Source organism: Myodes glareolus, chromosome 5, assembly GCF_982192425.1.
Source record: "Myodes glareolus chromosome 5, mMyoGla1.1, whole genome shotgun sequence".
Taxonomy (NCBI): Eukaryota; Metazoa; Chordata; class Mammalia; order Rodentia; family Cricetidae; genus Myodes; species Myodes glareolus.
In genome coordinates this window covers 30,839,650-30,861,479 of record NC_142030.1, presented here as the reverse complement: position 1 = coordinate 30,861,479, position 21,830 = coordinate 30,839,650, and the positions used below count along the sequence as shown (strand labels likewise).

Genomic DNA, 21,830 nt, shown 5'->3' with positions numbered 1-21,830 from the left:
ACGGGACTGCAAGTACAGATATAGTAAATTTTGCCCCAGATGGAAAACAAGTTACTCATTCTATTTTCTTTTTATTAGTAATTTACTAAAAGGTAAGTTTCAAAATGCAGATTAGAAAAACTTAAAAAATGCTTATGTTTCTGCTTATATTTCATAAATACACATAAATGTTTATGAAATATTTATGTATCTTCAAACAAATGTATTTCAAACTAAGGCATCAAAGATATTTGATAACAACTCTACAATGGCATCTAAAATAGTAACAGCATTTAGCTTGTCCTTTCTAAAATGTTATGTAAATACATGCACATATATTTAAATGCTTACGGTATTTTCAGGTATTCTAATTCTCTCCCTAATTATGTCATTAGGCAATTAATATTCAAAAAGTAAGAGTTCACTAAATATTAGCTTGATGTAATTAAGGGGTCAAAGGAACACATGAATATGGTGAAAGAGAACAAAAGAACAAGAATACTCTGTAGTTAACGTGTGAGAGCTGCTAACAGCACCTCTGCACAGACTGTGATGGTGAATGGCCACATTATTGGGCTGTGGCTTTGGCACAACTTCATCTGTCATTCCTGTAATACCCAAAAAAACACTTACAAGCATTCTATCTTTGAGCCACCTCAAAGAGAAGTATATGCTTCAACTATAGCAATTAAGCCTTAAACATTAATTTATTGCTCTCCACATCCTTGATAAACAATGACTAGGGAAAATCTGGTCTAATGTAGACTCAGAAGTTCTTTGTTTTAATGTAGACTAAGGAATCTGATTAAAAAAAAACCATTACCTGATAATCCATATTAAAATGGCTATTTACCATACTTTATTTTAAGCTACCAAAACATTATCCAGGAAGTAACAGATACAAATTGCTTTACTAATAAAGCCACCAGCCAACCAAAGCTTTAGAAACTACCTCCACTAGATGGTGTCATTATAGCTCTTAAAAAATTCATTTCCATTAGTTTCTTAATTCTGAATCAAACTCCAACAAATGTGGCTCTCTTGAAAATAGTCTTTTAGATCTAAGGTATGAAATGCATCTACTTCAACTTTTATTCAAGGGTTCACAGTTTACATGAGAGTTTCACAATTCAGTAAGGATTATGCAAGAAGAAAAAGAAGAGGTGGGACAATTCCTCCCAAAGAGTTAGTACATATACATGGATGTTCAAAGATCTGACAGAAAAGATGGGACAGAATGAGAAGTATAAGAGTCTCATTCATGATGATCAGCAACCTCACTACACAGAACCAGGCCAATTATTTAATTTATATGAACTTTGTTATTTCTCATGTCAGAAATGAAATATCAATTAATCTTAATATTCTCTCCTACCTCTCAAGAGAGACCTACAAAAACTAACACATCTTCCAATGATGAATTGGAATGAAAATGATCAATGACATTCACATCATATATTTTACATTGTGGGCACTATTCCAAGTGTTTTACTTATATTAATTCATATATCCTTCATAATGTGGAGAGGTGGTGCTACAACTGCCTACAGGAGGAAAATGAGGTCCAAAGGCTTTCTTAGGAAGCTGGGCGGTGATAGAGCACATCTTTAATCCCAGCACTATGGAGGCAGAGGCAGGCAGATTTCTGTGAGTTTAAGGCCAGCCTGGTCTACAAATCAAGTCTCAGAGCAGCCAAGGCGACACAAAGAAACCATATCTCAAACAAACAAACAAACTTTCTTAGGAGATGAGATGTTAAAGCCAGGGTTTAAATCTAGTTAAGCTTGATCAATTCTGGCTAGAAAAGCCCATGCTCTTAACTTCTTCATGGATGAGCACATGTGTACAATCATTTTCTATATGGCAGTACATGATGCTTGGTGGAAAATGAGATTTAATAAATGTGTTGGTTATTTCTGTACTTTTCCACAGATGCACACGCCCTTAACTGCCCAACTAACCAAAGAGTACAGGGCCACTGGTCAACAGTTTTAAAGACAAATCCACAAATAAAACTATTCATCAAAGGCCACATAATTGAGCAGAAAAACCAAGATCAAGATCAATACTTCAATCCCTAAACTTCTGAACCAAAGTTACCTTTAAACCATACTCCCTCATCATAATCCCTCCACTGATCCAGAGCCACAATCCTGCACAAATAAATGCTTTTAGAGTTATGTCTTTTTAAATAAAGGAGTAAGAGCTCGAGGAAGCCATTCCAAGTAGATGCTCTGTATCCAGAAATACAGTCCAAATAGGAAGAACTCTGGGTTCTAACTGCCAAACTAAACTCAGACTAGGGGCAAATCATAATGTGTATGACACTAAATTCTTACATCTTCTTGCCCCTTAGTTACTCCACATGGAAAAATAAGAAGTGGTGCAGGACAATGGCCTATATTCTGTCAATTATATTTTAAATAAACGCTGATTGGCCAGTATCCAGGCAAGAAATATAGGTGGGACAACAAGACAGGAAGTAGAGGTGGGTAAATGAGAACAGGAGAATTCTGGGAAGAGGGAAGTTCCCTCTGCAGTTCTGTCCAGACATAGAAGAAGCAAGATGTGAATATGCCGCTGAAAAGGTATTGAGCCATGTGGCTAACACAGATAAGAATAATGGGCTAATGTAAGTTATAAGAGTTAATAAGAAGCCTGAGATAATGGGCCAATCAGTTTATGACTAATGTAGACCTCTGTGTGATTTTTTTTTGGATTTAACAACTGCGGGAACTGGGCAGGGCAGAAACCTCAGACAACAAAGAAAGAGATATCTACATTCCTTACATAGCAGTAAAAATCTGTTACATAGGTTAATCAATACAGGTAAAGTGTTTGAATGGAATATGGAATATAACAAGCTTACTTCTATTTAAAAACCACCTATGAATAAAGAAGTACTTTGGAATCTCCTTACACTGGAAGAAAAATTTCTCTTGCACATAAGCTTATCTTTTCTAAACTCAACAATCCAGACTCCTTTTTCTTCTTGAGATCTGTTTTTAAGCCTCCACTCTTCCTTTAAAAGATATTTCCTGTGTGTTTGTTTCCAGCCAATATTTTTGATTCTGTATTTGCAATCTGACAAAATAAAATCTAAGTTACTTTTAAAGACTAAGAATTCTCAAGATTTACTTTTACCTGTAGATACTGAGAAAGTTGGAATAGTTCCTGAGAGTACATACTTGGAGTGTTAGCAGCAACCTAGAAACAAAATAATATAATATCAATAATCAAAGAAAGCATTACATTACAAAAGCTATTAAGAGCCAACATGATGGCTTAGCAAGTAAAGGTCCCTCCTATTTAGCCTGACAACTTCAGTTTGAACCCATGCTGGATAATTCTATGTTAATTCAACACAGGTTAAGTCATATGAGAAAATGCCTCCATAAGATTGGCTGTAGGCAAGCCTGTAGAGCATTTTCTCAATTAGTGATCAGTAGGAAAGGGCCCAGCCCATAATGAGTGGAGCCATCCCTGGGCTGGTGGTCCTGGGTTCCATAAGATAGTAGGCCGAGCAGGTCATGAGGAGCAAGCCAGTAAGTAGCACTCCTCTGCATCAGCTCCTCCTCCAGGTTCTTTCCCTGTTTGAGCTGCTATTCTGAGTTCCTTCAGTGATGAACAGTGATGTGGAAGTGTATACCAAATAAACCCTTTCCTCCTTGAGTAGCTTTCGGTCATGGTGTTTTATCAAAGCAAAAGTAACACTAAATGGAACAATCCCCAATACCCCACAAGGTAAAAGGAGAGAGTCACCTCCTTCAAGTTATTCTCTTATGTCCACATGCATGGTGAGCATACACACAAAATAAAAATGCACTTAAAGAATTGAAAACAAACCAATTTCATGAAATATCTATTTTCCTAAATATAGGTAAAATATGCTTAATGGATCTAGTCTTAGTTCTCAATTATTGTGTAAATTATTTCTCAAAATATTTCTGCTGTATATCTAGAATGTATAGATGGCATTACACTGATCATATCAGACTTATAAACAAGATGATGAAGCAAGAACTATTGTGAAACTTTTAAAGTCAAATCACAAACTTACAGCACAGAGGTACTGAGCCTTTTTGTAACACAGAAATAACTCCTAATCAATGTAGTCATGTTTTTCCTTAAAATTCATCACTGATTACTTCATTAATATGTCAACATGTCACAATTCATTTAGAAATGACAATCTTCAAAATTCACTTGGAAGTATGTGTCAGATAGAGGATAACATGAATTCTCACACTCTACTTACCAAAAAACAAAAACTGAAAAAAGCAAAAAAGATTCTAACATTTTGTCCAATAGCCAGAGTTAATGAAAAATTTTATTACTATATGTAAATTTTAAGAAAAAGAGGAAACAATCATGTTCAAAAACTACAAGTCCAGCCTAACAATTCAGAACCCCAAAGTATCAGAATTTGCTTCAATTAGGGCCTTTTCAAGACTAGTGAATACAGAACCTACACTAAAAAAGAATACAATAAGTTGCTGTAATATTTACCCATATCCTGAACACTAATAAGTTCTATAAGTGTGCATACTTATCTTTTCTCGTTGTTTAAAATGGGGTCTTGCTACAATGCCCTTTTTGGCCTGGTACTATGTACCGCAGGTCAGTTTTGAACTCAGCAATCCTCTTTTCCCAGCCTCCAAGCACTAGAAATATAGGTATAAACTACAACGCTCTGCTGATTTATTAATAATGTTACAGGATCACTGCTCACTAAACTCAGAAAGTATGTTTTCTAATATTCAGACCAAAAAAATGACATTTTTCTTTTGAAGATCTAAATCAACAAAACCATTAGTTATTTTCAAAACAGTTCTTAGCATCAGAAGTTGATGATAAATTATCATTATTTCTATAACAATAACCCCACATCAGACAGAGGTCTGATCTCCAGAATATACAAAGAACTCAAGAAATTGGTCACCAAAAGAACACATAATCCAATAATAAAAATAAATGGAGTATAGACCTAAACAGAGAACTCTCAAAAGAGGAATCTAAAATGACTGAAAGACACTTAAGGAAATGTTCAACATCCTTTGTCATCAGAGAAATGCAAATCAAAACAACTCTGAGATTCCATCTTACACCTGTAAGAATGGCCAAGATCAAAAACACTTATGCTTGAGAGGTTGTGGGGAAAAGGGAACACTTCTGCATTGCTGGTGAGAATGCAAACTGGTACAACCCCTTTGGATGTCAGTGTGATGATTCTCAGAAAATTAGGAAACAACCCTTCTCAAGACCCAGTAATACTACTTTTGGGTATATATCCAAAGGATGTTCAATTGTGCCACAAGGACATGTGCTCAACTATGTTCATAGAAGCTTTGTTTGTCATAGCCAGAACCTGGAAACAACCTAAATGCCCCTCGACTGAAGAATGGATAAGAAAAATGTGGTACATTTACACAATGGAGTATTACACAGCAGAAAAAAATAATGACAGCTTGAATTTTGCAGGAAAATGGATGGAGCTAGGAAATGTTATTTTGAGTGAGGTCACCCAGACACAGAAAGACAATTATTACACGTACTACTCATAGGTGGTTTTTAAACAGACACAAAGAAAACCAGCCTACAAACCACAATCCCAGAGAACTTAGACAACAATGCGGACACTAAGAGAGACTTACATAGATCTAATCTACATGGGAAGTAGAAAGTAGAAAAAGACAAGATCTCCTGAGTAAATTGGGAGCATGGGGGCCTTGGGGGAGGGTTGAGGAAGGGAGGAAAGAGGCAGGGAGGGGAGCAGAGAAAAATGTAGAGCTCAATAAAAATCAGTAATTAAAAAAAAAAGAAATATTTGGGGAAGTCCTAGACAAAACTGAACTTCAGAATAAAAGATAGCAGCTAACATTACTTACCTCTGGCACAGCTAGGAACATTCAGTCTACATGGTTGGTCAGTGGTTTACTAGGGCCACAAAGGCTTTTTCCAAAGAAACCATGCATTCCAAATTCTCCACACAGTGAAGGGTATATTAATTACATAGTCATATTTACTTTATTACAAAACAGAAGTTTTTTAGGTAAAACATTAAATAACAACATTTCAGTGAAATAAAATGTCAACGTCTGGAAAACAATCATTTACTACTCACTTTGTCAACAGGACTTGGTAATGGAGCATGGATGACACTGGAAAGTAAAATTTAGAATTTTATCTCATTTCCTGAAAGCAGAGGAAATGGTACTAGAGCACCAAAATATCTTGTCATAAAATTCATGCACTTGCTCTCACATAACTAAAAGAATGTGAATCATCCCTTCATAAATATAAGACATTATTTAAAAAATACATGCATAAACCTACTTTTTACTCATTATTTTTCTTAAAGAGAATTTCAATTCCAAAATGTATTAAATATTAAACATCTTTTGAGGATCCACTATTTACTGAGTGCTGTGATACTCCCCCCCCTTTTTTTTACCATTTCAACACATTAAAGTACCTTTTAAATCATGCATCTTATTTGTAACATATAAGTTATCCAATAATAAATAAATACCCCTGTGTAGAGAAATCTTTCAGTGGGAAAAAAAGGTTAGTTCTTTCTGGATAGTTGCTCTAGGGAAGAACAACTTCAGTTGTCCATACAGTGGCAACTACTCTTCCCCTAGCCATCCTGGGATGAGACCCAAGTTGACATGTGTGTGTGAAACTGAACTCAATATAACAAACACAACAGCAGGTCATGAGCTGACATTACTTTCTTTGGGGCCTGATAAAGAACTCTCGACAGAAAAGCAGCAGCAGCTAAGCACAGAGGCTCAAAAGTACACCAACTAGACCAGACTGGCTCTGCTTACCAGTTAAAAGGCAAAGAAATCAGGATAGGTTTCATATTCCTTGCCCATACTCTGTTATTTAGCAATGACACCAATGTGTGGGCCCTACAGCGGTCTTTTAAGTATTAAAAGTGTTGATATAGTCAAGTAGCTTAAAACGATGCCTTGGAATAGTATCCAACCAATTACAACTTTCTACTCACATGGGAAATGTGCCCCGAGGAAGGCAGAGTCCCTGTTTTACAAAGCCCTATGTGTCCTGAAGGTAGGTAGAGGGATGTAGAGCAAAGCTGCCACCTATGTCCCCTATACTTCACATCTTAAAAAACCATTTAGTGACAACCAGCTAGAAGGCCGACTGGGTAAAGTTCCCATACTCAATTAGTTAAAGCTTGTAAATGCTGAGAAACTGACTTGGTATGGCATATACAGTGGAGGATTGTACCAATAGCCGTTTTCTGCACACCAGAATATCTTGCACAGACTTCACTGAGTGTGCATAAATCTTTACTGTATTTATTTGATTACATGTCTGTGTCTTGAGAATTATGATCAATTCAACCCTGCAACCACAGAGTCTATCTAAAGGCCTTAACAAACTTGGTGCCTACTGAAGGCGTTTTAAAGTTGTAACTACAGTTATTCTTTTCACTCCATAGAACTAAAATGGATGTTTTAAATATAAGTTAATTTTTCTTGACTGTGCAGGGAATATATACTGAGAATGAAAAATGTGAAACAATTAAAAAATAAACAAAAATGACTCAACCCTAGCACCCAGAAGTAACCATTTTTGTATATATCCTTTTCTTCTGCCTATATGTACACATAAGGACATTGACTCAAAAACCCTAAATGGGAACAAATAGAACTTTTAAAATCTGGTTTTCTTAGTGGCCCAAGAAGAAATTCTTCTGCCCTTATGAAATCTCGCCAGCAAACAAATGGCTAAAAAGTCAAATAACACATTCTGCAAATATATTTGTTTACAGAAACTCTATTGGATATAGGTATACTTTGTCTGAATTAATGAAAAACTTGTGCATATAAAAAGTATAAGAAGTAAAAAACTGCTATTTAGTGTTAGAATTATAAAGTTATAGGCAATTTCTATTTCTGTTGTTAGGAAATTATAAAATCGAACAGAAACTAAGGAACAATCAGAACTAAATATTGAAGATCGTAAAAACCCTATACACTTTTTACACAGTGGACTTGGCATTCTTGATGTATTCAGTCATTTCAACTGCTAATTAAAATCAGATTACAATAACAGCAGTCAATGCTTACATCAGGTTCATTATCTGACAGGTACTATACCAAGTTCTTTAAACATAGAGCACATTTAAGCCTCATAAACATCATGATCAGTAAGTAATGATATCTTTGTTTCAGATGAGAAAAGAAAGACCTGAAGAGCCACAACAGGTGCAACCAGGAGTTCCCTAACTATCTGCCGTCAAGCCTAGTCAGAACTAGTTACAACTGTTTGTTCTAAACTTTTCTTCTATACTTGAAGCAAAATTTAATATTTAATAGCACTTTAAAACCAGGGAAATTCTTTAGTAGCAAATTCCCTGCTGCGCAAGCTTGAGGACCTGAGTTTAATCCCCAGAAACCTTGTAAAAAGTAAGGTGCTTCGGCATGCATGTGAAGTCAGCACCTGGCAGGTGAAGACAGGACTCCCAGGCTCACTGGCCAGCCTTGCTAAGTTAACAGTCCTATTCCAATGAGAACCTGCCTAAAAACAAGGGCCATGGCTCCTGAGGATTAACACCTGGGGCTGCTGGGGCTGTCCTCTGCTCTGCAAGCTGGCAATGAACACATGCATAAAACAAACATTCACAATAGTCACTAAAAAAAGGTGAGAGAGCTGAGAAGAAAAAAAAAACAAGAAATAGTGAAAGCGATTTGGGGAAACGAAGGGATTTACTGAAAAGTCTTCAAAATGTTTACATATGGCTGATGAGATAGCTCAGCAGGTAAAGCACCTGTCAGGCAATCATGAGGCCTTGCGTTGGACTACCCAGAACGCATGCAAAGTCAGGAACAGTAGCGCAAGCCCACACCAACGCTCTTTCAGTAAACTGGGAAGTAGAAAGCTTGAGGAACAGCTAGCCTAGGGCACTTGGTGACAAACACAAAACCCTACCTCAAACAAGCTGGAAAGCAAGAACCAACACCAAGGTTGTTCTCTGACCTCTGGCACACAGGTACGCGAACACAAACACATATATGCAAAGATAAGAAGATGTACATATTCTACTAGTTGGAACCTAAGAACACAGAAGACTTATGCGACTGCTCAAACCTTTTAACTCTCTCAAAAATGGCCTCCTATCACCTGGAATCACTAGTCTTTAAGAAGCTGGATGTCATTGGTGGATTGCTTACTTATTCTATCACGGAAAGCTCAATTCTTGACCCAAAAGGCTTTGTTATGTTGAAGTTCTTGAATTTTACTGTAATTTTAATAAAATATAATTACATTTTAATAAACTAATTAAAATAAATGGTATTTTAATTTCAACTGTTTTACGATCTCTGCTTTGCATCATCTAGCCATAAAACTATGGAATAAGAAAAGCACAAAACATGTAATTCTAATGACTGACATTAGAGACTATTACAGCAAGGGAACCGCTCTTTCTGCCTCTTTCCTATTCACTGTTCAGCTTTTCCTTAAACTCTAGGTATTTTGGCATAATCAAAACAATGTAAATAAACCACTAGTAAAAAGTAAACTGTAACAACAGGACAGTCCTTTGAAGCAAGGAAACAAGTATTTAGCATATTCAAGGCTTTCCCTAAATAAAAACAAACAAACAAACAAAAGGCATTAATATTTAAGTACTGCCTAAGGCCTTCCATACTTCACAATGATAATCTGTAAAAAGCACATGATGTACTTAAGTTTACATTTTAAACTTTAGACTTCATAACAGAATGTGATATTGCTTCATATAAAACATAAAAATACAACTTTGGGGGAAATTCTTTTAGCTACTATAAAAAATTACTAACTATATTGACATCTTCAAGTTCTGGATGAATATAACATTGACATTAACTTCACAACAGGCAATCACAGTTTGAAAAGCTCTACATTAAATATATATCAAAAAGAGACACAGTTATCATTCTCCAATAACTAAAATATTCTAAATATTGCAAAAAAAACCCCCAAAAATGTCTATTCAAATATACACTGTAAAGTTAAATTTGGAAACAAAACAACCTTTACCTCTGATCCATTATTATTTACTAGCTTTTTAAATAACATAAAAAGTAGTCAAAACTGAAGTATATAATATGCCAAAAAGTACTATGTCAATTTTCTAATATACAGTAATCTTGTAGTATTAATGGGATATCATCACTACAAATATTATCAACTAAGATAATTAATCCAAACTTCACAGCACTAGATTATACTCACTCTGAGCGGAGCCGGGCTTCCATACCATCTGGTAGAAAAAGTTTTATTGTGGAAACAATACACCCATGGGTAACTGGTTAAAACAAATAAAATAATTGTTTAAAAATATGAAACTTGTGGGTCTCATATCTAAACTTGTATTTAATTCTTAAAAATTATAATTTATAGGAAAGTAAATAGATCTAGTGGTTTAATGACAGTATCTACTACCTTAGAAAAACTTTCAATTCCTTAGCAGACAATGAAAAGTCACCTGTCCAGTATGCAGAAATAATAACAGTAGAAAGGGGTAACAGTTTTGTCCCAGTTTGCTGACATCACAGCAAGTCTACTCCTTTGAAAAGTAGTCCTTATCCTTAATTATCCTGTCTCCAACCTGTCTCCCAACCACAGCTCATAAAACTTCAATGTCCTTTACATACAGTTTAGAACATGTTAATCACCCCCCACACATCTGAGGGTCTCTCTGACTCTTCCAGTGTACTGTTGCTAGGACCCACACAGGAGGCTCTCCAGGACAGCTTTCATATGGTTATTGTTCCTCCACCAATACCTTTGGATAAAACCACAACAATCTCAATGCATAAGATTCTTCTCACTCCTCTTCCTACTGATGGTTTTGAGAGACAAATCTCCCACATACAACAACTGTACAGATCATTGTCTTTCACTGAAAAAAAAATGCTTCCTAATTTAAAGATTGATAGTTTTGATTCTCTGTTCTTAGAATACTGCATCATCGATGGCTCAACAAATTTGTTTATTAAACTGACTTAAAGCTGATGTGGGCAGATAAAACACATTGTATAGTGATTTTAATAATAGTGCTTACTATGGCTGTATACATGTCAAAACTCACCGAGTCTTATAAGCAAAACTGGCAAATATTTATTTATACTTCAATAAAACTATTTTAACAATAATTATTGTTTTAGAGGTATAATATGTTCAACAATTACAACCATAGTATCAAGATGGTAATAAGTAATATGGCTGTCATCTGGAAATGTATATTAAATTTAAGGAATTTAGCACAGGTCAGTATTTGTTTTTATTAACTGATTATATTTTATAAGAGCTAACACAGATAAAGAACTATCTACTGGACGGTCTTCTCAGTTCTGCCTGGAATAGCCATCATTGCCATGAGTCATTTGGCTTCTTCCTTCCTTTCTAGCCACATCGTCTAAGCTGTTGCCACCAATCTCTTACGCACAGGCAGGTTACATGCAATCTCCAAACATCTTACTGTTTACAAAACATGTATACTGTTTTACACATCCTATCTGTGATGTCTTTATCTTATCAGTATTTTTTATTAAAGTAAGAAGCATTCCTCATGGCCTCTACATCAGTTCCTGCCTCTAGTTTCCTGCCTTGTGTTCCTGCCCTGATTTCCCTGCATGAAATCATGTTGTCAGCTGGAATAATCCTTTCCTAAGCAATTTGCTCTGGTCATGGTGTTTTATCACAATAGAAGCCCTATTGTTTTATCACAATAAGAAGCAATGAGTACTCTTAAACCACTGAACCATCTCTCCAAGCGCCTGTGCCGGAATTCTCATGGGGAAAGATTTTCATCCAACTCCACAGTGAGAGGTTCCTTTCCCTCCCACGCTGTCTTAGTTTTCCCTCCAGTCCTGTCTCACTCCCATGCCATACCTCTACCTCCAGACCTTCAAACTTCTGCCCAACCTCTTTCTTCCATTAAAATCGCCCTCCATCCTCAGATCTTTATCCCCAAATCTCTTATCTCATGCCTTATCCTCCAACTTTCTTCTCCCAGAACCACTTCACTTAGTCCTTATGGCTGCCAACTGTGCCCCTCCCTCAAAACCACATCCTGTCTTTTGATTCTTACCTCCTTCTGCTTCTGATTCTAACTGATACAAAGGGGTCAAAAAAAAGCAAATGTTCCCCAGTCTAGCAGTTGGATCCCCAGTGTTTAGAACCTGATCCAGTGATTTGTGATACCATTACACAATTAGCATCTAGATCTTCTTGGCCCCTGGCATTTCATCTCAAATAGGTGGTCTCACTGAAAGCATTTATGACTTCAACTCCTGTAAGTATCACTAATAAGTTCTCAAAAAAAAAAAAAAGTGGTGAAAGTGGTAAAAGTAGCGCAGCTATTTTAAAAGAGGAAGAGTATTACCAGGGGAAGAGACAAAAGAAGATAATGGGTAACTTTAACCAAAATATTTCAAATACATGTATGAAATGTCATAATGAAATAATTATGCCTAATTAAAATATGCTAACAAAAAACCTTTCATAAGTTTACAACGAAAAGAAAAATAAGCGGATGAGTTCTAGAGTAAAAATGCAGCAGCAGAGCCAACAAGTGCTGCAGCGCGTCAGGAGTTCTACCCATCCGCTAGATCACAGTTCAGCAAATGGACTGATACATAAATCAGTGAAGTGAACCAAGGGCTAACACTGCCTAGGCGGAGAAGTGCATGTCTGATTAAGTACAACCAACCCTTCTGTGAAAAGACCTCATGTCAACTAGATACACAGGTGTGGAGAAAACTTAGTAATCTTTTGGATTTGCAACAGGCAAGTATTTAAGGCAATGTGATAGGCATGTTTTAATATTTGTATTAATCAACTCAGTACAGTAGAATTTCCCCAAATACAGTGCCAAAAAGTGTTAATCAAAAAGGAACTGGAAGTTGGGCATTGATGGTGCACACCTTTAATCTCAGCACTCAGGAGGCAGAAGCAGACAGATCTCTGTGCTTTCAAGGCCAGCCTGGTCTACAGAGAATGCTCCAGGAAAGCCAGGGATATACAGAGACCCTGTCTCTAAAGACCAAAAAGGAAAATGGGGGGAGGGGTCTAATGAGTTTGTGAAACACTGGATTAGAAGAAGTCTTAATGTTTTTTATGTGTATTAATTCTGAGCTTTCTTTGGGGATAAGGAGACAAAAAAAGCTGAAAATATTGCTTAGTGGTAGCGCAATTGCCTTGCATATATGTATATATGCAAAGCCCCACATTCAATTCCCAGGGCAGAAATAAAAACTTAACGGGTAGTTGTACAGCATGAAGATACATTTTCCAGGCTTATGTGACTGCCAGCCTCACCCCTTCGCCCTCTTTCAAAAACACTTACAGAGAATCTGATATCATGAAGGCAATACATAGGACAATAATGTTCTAAAGAAGTCTATAAATATTTTAAATATATTTTGCTCTCAAAATCACCACAAAAATTACTATATTTCAAACTCAAGGACTAAATAGTAAAGCATGTAATTTAGATAGTTTGCCAGAAAGAAAAGGGAGCATCAGAACACTGCCACATTAAATAGATAGACACAGATATTCCAAACCACATACAAAATTCATCGGTGTGAATATGAAGAACAGATGTGACCAAACAGAAGCAAGAAAGGATGTTTGGAGGAACTATTTACAATGCCTCCTCAGACACAGGCTACTAAAGATTACAGTAACACAAGCACTGACAGCCTTTGGGTTTCCTTCCTCTGTCACCGACACAGGCCAGTTATTCTGGTTTTGAGATCTATTTATTTTGTGGTATGTATTCGACCTCTTTTTGCCTCTTTACATAAATGCCCCTTAGGAGACCCATGTTCAGGTTGATTGGTTTAAAAGCTTTTGGAGGCCCTGGAACAGGAAAGAGAAACATTGGGGTATCATATCTGGCTCTGCTTCCAATCCTGTGCTAGTCTATACTTAGCAGTAACCTGAAGGATCTCAAGAAGACTGGCAACAGCAGGAAGGACAACAATAGAATCATTAAAAACACAAGAAACATTTTTAAAACAAGACCTGGTTCAGATATTAATCTTTCTAGACTGTGAAGTGATTTGCATTAATTGATTTTTTTTACCATTTAAGATAAAATAATTGTTAAAAACCTTCTTTAAGTTTTTTACTTTATAAGGCTTCTAATTCTGAGGCTTTAAGAGTTAGAAAAGCAGAGAAAGATAGGTGAATCATGAGTGCTTTTGCTCTAAAAATTAAATTAATATTCTATCATTCTGCTTTCTCTTGAGAACTGTAGTTTAATCATCAAAAAGCTTTCAACCTTCCACTACTTTTTAAAAAGGCTGTATGTTTAAGTAAGTACATAGGTGCTTATCTGTGTGTGGGTATGTACACATGAGTGCAGGTGCCAAGGAGCCCAGAAGAAGGTATCAGTTATCATGGCGCTGAAATCTCACTTGTGACTGAGTACCTGATGTGGGCACTGGGAACTAAACTCTGGTTTTCTTTAAGAGCAGTACATGCTCTTAACCACTAAACCACCTCTCCAGCCTCTTCAACTACTTTCTTCTTTAACCTTGGGTATAACTGAGGTTTGTTGTGGTGGTTGTGGTTTTTCCCACGTACTGGGGATTAAATTAGGAGCGTACACATACTCACAAGTGTTCCACCAATAAATCACTCCCCTACCAACCAAGCTATACTTCTTCTACAGGACAGGAAATATGAGTGCCCTATTCTTTCTCATTATTTACCTATTTTCAGAATGATAAAAAGGTTTCTTCTAAGTCCTTAAAAAGTAATAAAAACCAATTTTCCCGTTTAGCTTTAATGCAAGCTCATCAACTTGAACATATTTAACATACTTCAATACAAGGCTATTATAATTTGGTGTTAAAATGCCTGTCTTTCACAGTAAAAACTCACTCATATTATTGCCAAGAAGTTCTTTTAATGGGAGGCTACCAATATTAAATAACTTTATTAATATGACAAGAATCTTCCAGGCTCAATGTGTGTATTCACTGACCTGGACTCAGCAACTGCTGTATCTCCAACAAGTCTTATTTCTACCTAGCTGGAAAAGCCATTTCTCATTTCTCTTAGCGTACCATGAGTGGTATTACTACTGGCTTATTCTTTTTGCTGGCCGTGAGCTGTGTTGGTTCTCTGGGTATACCTACTTGCTCAATAAATATTCCCTGAGAAATTGCTGGCTACAAAGCAGTATTGCTGAGAATAATGGTGAAAACAGTGGTGATTATGTCTAGGTACTTGCCCTTAAGATCTCAACAGTGAAACAAACAACAAAGACTCATAGATCTTGCAACAGATAAAAACCAACATGGAAATTTGTAGTAAGCATGGATAGGAAAGGATACACACACACACACACACTCACATATATATATATATATATACATATATATATATATATATATATATATATATATATATATATATGAACAAACAAAACAAGATTAGAAAGAGGGAAATAGAAGGAAAGGCCAAAAAATGTTAGGAATAGAAAAGAAAGCACAAATACAGAGGACGGCTGGGAACAAGAAGTAAATGTACTCAAGAGGCAGAGGCAAGTAGGTCTCCTAAAAGGTCAAGATCAGCCTGTTTTATATAGGAAGTTCCAGGCCAGCCAGAGTGACATGAGATCCTGTCTGAAGAAAGGAGGAAGGAGAGAAAGAAGTAGTAAAGAATGGGAACAGGAGAGACGGCTCAGCAGTCAGAGCACCTGGGCTCTAGTCCCGGCACCCATGTTCATAACCACCTAGAACTCCGGTTCTAAGGGTCTTACATCTGGCTTCCACAGGCACCTACACATAGGTGGCAAACAGACACACATATGTAATTTTTTAAAAGGAGAATGTATAATCCAAGGCCTTCTTCTTCTTCTTTTTTTTTTTTTTTTGATTTTTGAGACAGGGTTTCTCTGTAGTTTTTGGTGCCTGTCCTGGAACTAGCTCTTGTAGACCAGGCTGGCCTCGAACTCACAGAGATCCGCCTGCCTCTGCCTCCAGAGTGCTGGGATTAAAGGTGTGCGCCACCACCACCCGGCATTCCAAGGCCTTCTGAATGCTAGGCCCCAGGAAATGTTATCTGACTAAAGAACTTGTCTCACAGTACAGTGGCCTCTCCTTTCTAACAGTTTGAAAGTCCTGGGACTTCTCCCGGAGCCACCCAATAGTGCTGTATATCTAAATGCACACTAGTGTTTAACACTTAAAAAATCTATACATGTTTCCTAACATACCTGTATCCCAAGGGCCTACGGATTAAATAAACTTTGTGAAACCAATAAATGCCAAAAGAGAAATATTCAAAGAAATCTGCAGAAACCTGATATTGCAGAAGTAATGTTGTACTAATAATTATCCTAAATCTTCTTCAGAAATAGATGGGGAAGAGTATAAAGGAATCTAGAAAGGGCTACAAGCTGCACTCTGTAATCAACCCCTGCAATACTGCATTTATTTCAGCATATTGAAGGCTTTGCTAGGCATAGCTTAACTTAAGTCATTTCCTAGAACTGATAACCACATTCTTTTATCAATTAATGCTTAATAATTCTATTTGAGAACCCTAAATCAATAAGTAGAAATTCCTCGAAGGAAATACAATGTAGTCAAAGTCTCTTCTCTGTGACTTATTTCCATGTGAGGCTCCACTCACTTGAGCCTAAGTGTGCTGCAGCACAGAGTCACCCAGTGCTGCTCTTCTCATAGCCGTCACACCAAGAGTTCTCTCCTAAGGAGCAGTCAACACTTTACATCTAGATTCAATCTTTACTTTACAACTGTAAATGGAAATCCCTACAAGGTTGGCCCTACCCAAATTCAAGTACCAACACATCTTACAGAGAAATAAAAGAAATCTAACAAAGATAGACTATCATTTTAATGGTAATGCAGATTTATGCAGAGAGCTACACACAAAAATGAGAGTAAGCACACTGCCAAGTGCATTGTACCATGAAAATATCAGAGTCTAATGATTTAAGACATCATCAGATCAGACCATGCACAGAAAAACAGAAGGAGGAACTTGCCAATCAACTGTCCCACTGTCTGAATTAAACTAATAAAGTACAACTGCCCTCTTTGGGTTTGTACCAGAAGTGGTTTAATTTTATGAGTCAGTCGTTAGAGTTCATAATCAGAGAGTAAACAAATGAACAAGTCAGAGCCAAGAAACTTCGGAATTGTAAAATAAAATAATTGTAGAGAGCAGCTGACATTATTTAGGTAGAGAGCTTGCCATTTCAGAGACTGGAGCACAGGAAACCTTATATTTGCAATCAGTACTACTGCCTGCCCCCATGGCTTTTCCTCTTTCTTGCTGACAGAACTCTGATTCGTAGGGGATCACAGCATACTCAACTCAAATCATTGGTTGATATCAACCACGGCTCTCCTTGCTCTCTTTTTTGTTAGTCATTGGGTTTCTCTGGTAACTGCAGTGTGTGATCTAGTCATGAGGCCAGTGACTCATAAGGAAATCTTAGCTTGGAGGTCATTCTGTAAGATTGACTTTTCCACACGAAAAGGGAGATAAGAGGGCATTTTATCGCCATATTATCTTTTGCATGGAATACTGGTATGAGGAAAATGATACCTAGGTTTGCAATTATAACCCTCTGACCATGAGGAAGCAAAAGCATTGAGAAAACAATAGGTTTTAAGAGCAGAAAAAAGTAAAGACCTTAAAGTCACAATTATTTATATTTAAATAAAACATTTGACATTCATTACATTATTTTATAGTTTTTTTAGTTGCGATACAAAATAATGAGTTTAACTATACAAATGTGTATAGGCAGAAGTCAATTGCTGACTCAGATTAAATTTGCCCGTTGTTCATCCTGTACTCCTCTTTAGCTAATTTTCCTTCTGCTTTTATGATTGAGTTCCATTACATCATTAAGACAACTAACAAACTGTGTCCAGACTGCTCATTAAGTCTCAGTAAATCTTGCTATTGATGATGATAAACACCATCCCCATGTTTTAAACTCATCTTAGCTAGGATGTAAAATCACTACAGCCAAGTGATTTTATTCACTAGTGTGTCAGCTTCCTGACACAATAGCTCCCGATGTTTTTATAACACAAAGAATATTCACTACTAATTAACATTTTATAATTTATAACTTTAGAAAAGCAAATAGAAGAGGGTAACTTAAAATTTTTGCTTCATATATCATACTTAAATAGATTTTACAAGCCTGTAATCTTTTATATCACTAATAAAGATTTTAAAATTTATAAGGAGAAATAACAAGAAAAATTGATCCATACTCATACCTTTTCGGGTATTCTCTGTCACATCTACCCCAAACTGGATAATGTCACCAGAAAGAATTTCACATGGTGGACTTTCCTCAGAGCCTCGACTCAATCTCTGGCTATTTATAAAAGTACCGTTACTACTCTTAGTGTCTTGAAGATAAAACTGAAAAGAAAAGAAAAAGCAAAGGGTTAGCAGTAATAATTTCAAGCTTACTTTTAAAAAAGTGCTGTCAACTTTGCAAACTACTTCAAGAGGAGTTTCCCATAGCAACTGAAACCACTCACTTCAGTTAATATTCAACACACATGAAAATATAAACTTAAAACTGGATAGTTAAAAATTTAACTGGACATACGGTAGAAACACCTTATAAAACAGTTTGTGTTGGGTTCTCAAAGTGTTAAACATAAAGTTAGAGGAAAACTCAACAATCCTAAAACTCCTTGGTTTTTATCTAACATAGTAGAAAGCATAAATCTTCACAAAATCTACATATAAACACACACAAAGGCATTGTTCATAATAATCAAAAGCAGAGACAACTGAAATGTCTATGAGCTGAGTGAACAAGTGCTGCACATCCACATACGAGGGAATTAACTGACAATACAAAAGAATAAAGAACTGATACCTATAACATCATATGATGAGCCTACAGAATATAATGCAAAGTAGAAGAAGACAGCTGGGGATGAGTGTGATAGCACATGCCTGTAATCTCAGCATGCAGGAGGATTGTGAGATCAAGGATGGAAGACCCTGTCTCAAAATAAAAGGAAAAGACAAAGACGGATGGGAGGTGCAGCTCAGTGACAGAGTGCTTGTCAAGCATACGCAGGACCCAGGGTGCAATGCCCAGCAGCATAGCAGAGAAGGCGGCAAGGGAGAAGTAGCTGCAGTCATCACCACAAGTGCCCAAAGATCATATATTATATCAGTCCATTTACAGGAAACAGATCAACTATGTAAGTACATAAAAAAGTATCAATGCTTGCAAGGAACTAAGGTGGCAGGTTGACTGAATGATAGTTTCTTTTAAGAGTAATGGGGAAAATATATAATAAAGGTGATGGTTGCACAATACCATGAATGTACTAAGCAACACACTTTAAAATGTGAATTTTAATTCTGAAATAGTAGCCCATTCCTATAATCCCAGCATTCAGGAGTCTGATTTGATACCAGCCTGAGCCACAAAGTAAGTAGCTCAAGGCCAGCCAGAACAATATAATGAGATCTTAACCCAAGAGTAAAAAGAAAAAGTCTATGATAATAGATATCAATATATTCATTTATAAATAAGACATGTGATAAACAAGTTAAATTATCTTTCCAAAGGTTACAGAGGTAACACACAAGCAAGTATTCAAATAATATAATCAAAAGAATATTTTTCCATTACTTCACAATGACTTTCTTGTTTAATTATCCTTTATTCATTCAATAAGTACTCTTACAAGATTAATCACATCAAAGGCTAATAATTTGCTAAAAATGTAAAAGTGACATTTCATTTCATTTCATTTCATTTATTCCCAGGTGACAATTAAAGACTACTACACTACCTCAAATGACTTATTCTATTGATTCAACAACACAACATGACAGAAAAGCAACAGAAGGGGGAAGGGTTTATTTGGCTTACTCTTCCACCCTGCTGTTATCACTGAAGGAAGCCAGGACAGGAACTCAAACAGGGCAGGAACCTGGAGGCAGGAGCTGATGCAGAGGCCACAGAAGAGTGCTGCTAACTGGCTTGTTCAGCCTACTTTCTTACAGAACCCAGGACCACAGCCCAAAGAGAGCACAATCTACCATAGGCTGGACTTTCCCACATCAACTGCTAATTAAGAAAATGCCTTACAGCTGGACCTCATGAAGGCATTTCCTCAATTGAGGCTCCTTTGTCTCTGATGACTCTAGTTTGCATGAAGTTGACACAAAACCAGCCAGTACATAGATCATTATTAAAATTTTACTTGATATTTTACAAATCTATTCAAAATTTAGATACGTTAACATTTCACGCCAGGAAGACAAAGACAAGCAATGCTATCAGGAAAGAATATTTATTCACAAAACCCCTTTCAGCATTAGAACTTACTGTATAAAGAAATAAATGGAGGGGGAGGATACTTTTCATATATCCTTAGGAAATGTGACAATGAATGGATTCTGATTTACTTTTTCAGTATTTATGCCTGGCAAAGTCATAAATAGCTAATACAAAATTTATAGTCACTTTCAAATTTCAAATAGTGACGTGTTAGCCATTTAAGTCAATGCACAGGATTGCAATTCTATTTTTAAATATTTTAGATTTATTTTATTAAATATGTATAAGTGCTGCTTGCATGTTTATATGTGCACTATGTGAAGGCCTGATGCCCAGAGACCAGAGAATGTGTCCAATCCTCTGAAACTGGAGATGCCTGTGAGCTACCATGGGGGTGCTAGAAATCATTTCTGGGTCCTTTGCAAAAAGGAATACATGCTCTGAACCACTGAACCATTGCTCCAGCCCCAGATTTTTTTGTTGATGTTTTCCAATATGAAAAGTAAAAGAAAAAAAATAAAATTATATAGAACAAGGTTCAGTACTATTTATTAAAACTTTGTTAGAAGCAAATTAAAATCTATATATTAAAATAAATTATAAAAATAATAAGCCAATATTAACATATGTTCTTTTCCTTCTGTCATTACTTACAATATTACTATTCAAAATACACTATGCTATATTTGGTCTCCACTTAGCTGGAACATATTATATATATTAATTGCTCAATTTCTTTTCTCTTTAATCTACTAGCTTCCAAATACCTTAGAATAAAATATAAAGTCCTTTCTGCTGTAGCCTAGAGTCGATTCTGTATGATCTTGTTCCCTCTATGAACTCAGTTATTCCAGGTCTTTCCTTGACACACTAACAGCTACTCAGAGTTCTGAGTCTGTACTTGTCCACAGACTGGATTTAATTCCTTGAAGACATATCTGCCCTTGGCAGCTGTTATAGTTGGTTTTAACTGTCAACTTGGCAGGATCTGGAATCACCTGGTCAGAGAATTTCAATGTGACATGAGATGGGATCTCTGGGTTACACTGATATGTGGACATGCCTGGGGGGGGCGGGGAGTTGTCTCAATTATGCTCATAATGATACAAAATGATCCACTGTAGTTAGGACCAGGGCTGCAGAAGTGAAGAAAGCCAGCTGAGCGCTAGTGTGTGTCGATCTCTTCTGCTGGGGTTCCTGAGGCCTTGACTTCAATAATCATGATGGATTATTGTTCCCTGGGCTGTGAGCTAAAATAAACCTCTTCTCCCTTAAGCTGTTCTTGTCAAGAGTATTTTATCATAGCAAAGCATGGGGGGGGGGATAACAAAGGCAGTGAGCTGTCCTCAACAAACAAACCAGAACTAAACAATGGTTTTGTACCACCTCTAAAATAATGTTATTATTAGGTCTACACTATACAGAAATCACCATATTTACTCTTAGGTTAGGTTAACTAAAGATGTCAACTTGTTTGCAAGGACGGGAAGAGACTATGCTTAAA

At 36.4% G+C, this 21,830-nt stretch overlaps 1 protein-coding gene across 25 annotated transcripts in view; it reads right to left on the bottom strand.

Annotated features, from left to right (window-relative positions):
* The window catches only part of Slmap (sarcolemma associated protein), a 129,302-nt gene that overhangs the window by 60,448 nt on the left and 47,024 nt on the right, over positions 1-21,830 (bottom strand). For all 25 annotated transcript variants that reach the window (XM_048421571.3, XM_048421570.3, XM_048421586.3 and 22 more), the window contains exons 2-5: positions 18,285-18,432; positions 10,231-10,303; positions 6,104-6,140; positions 3,124-3,186 (exon numbers count right to left, since the gene is read on the bottom strand). In XM_048421571.3, the coding sequence (XP_048277528.3) occupies positions 3,124-3,186; positions 6,104-6,140; positions 10,231-10,303; positions 18,285-18,432 (321 nt within the window). The remainder of the gene's footprint in view (positions 1-3,123; positions 3,187-6,103; positions 6,141-10,230; positions 10,304-18,284; positions 18,433-21,830) is intronic.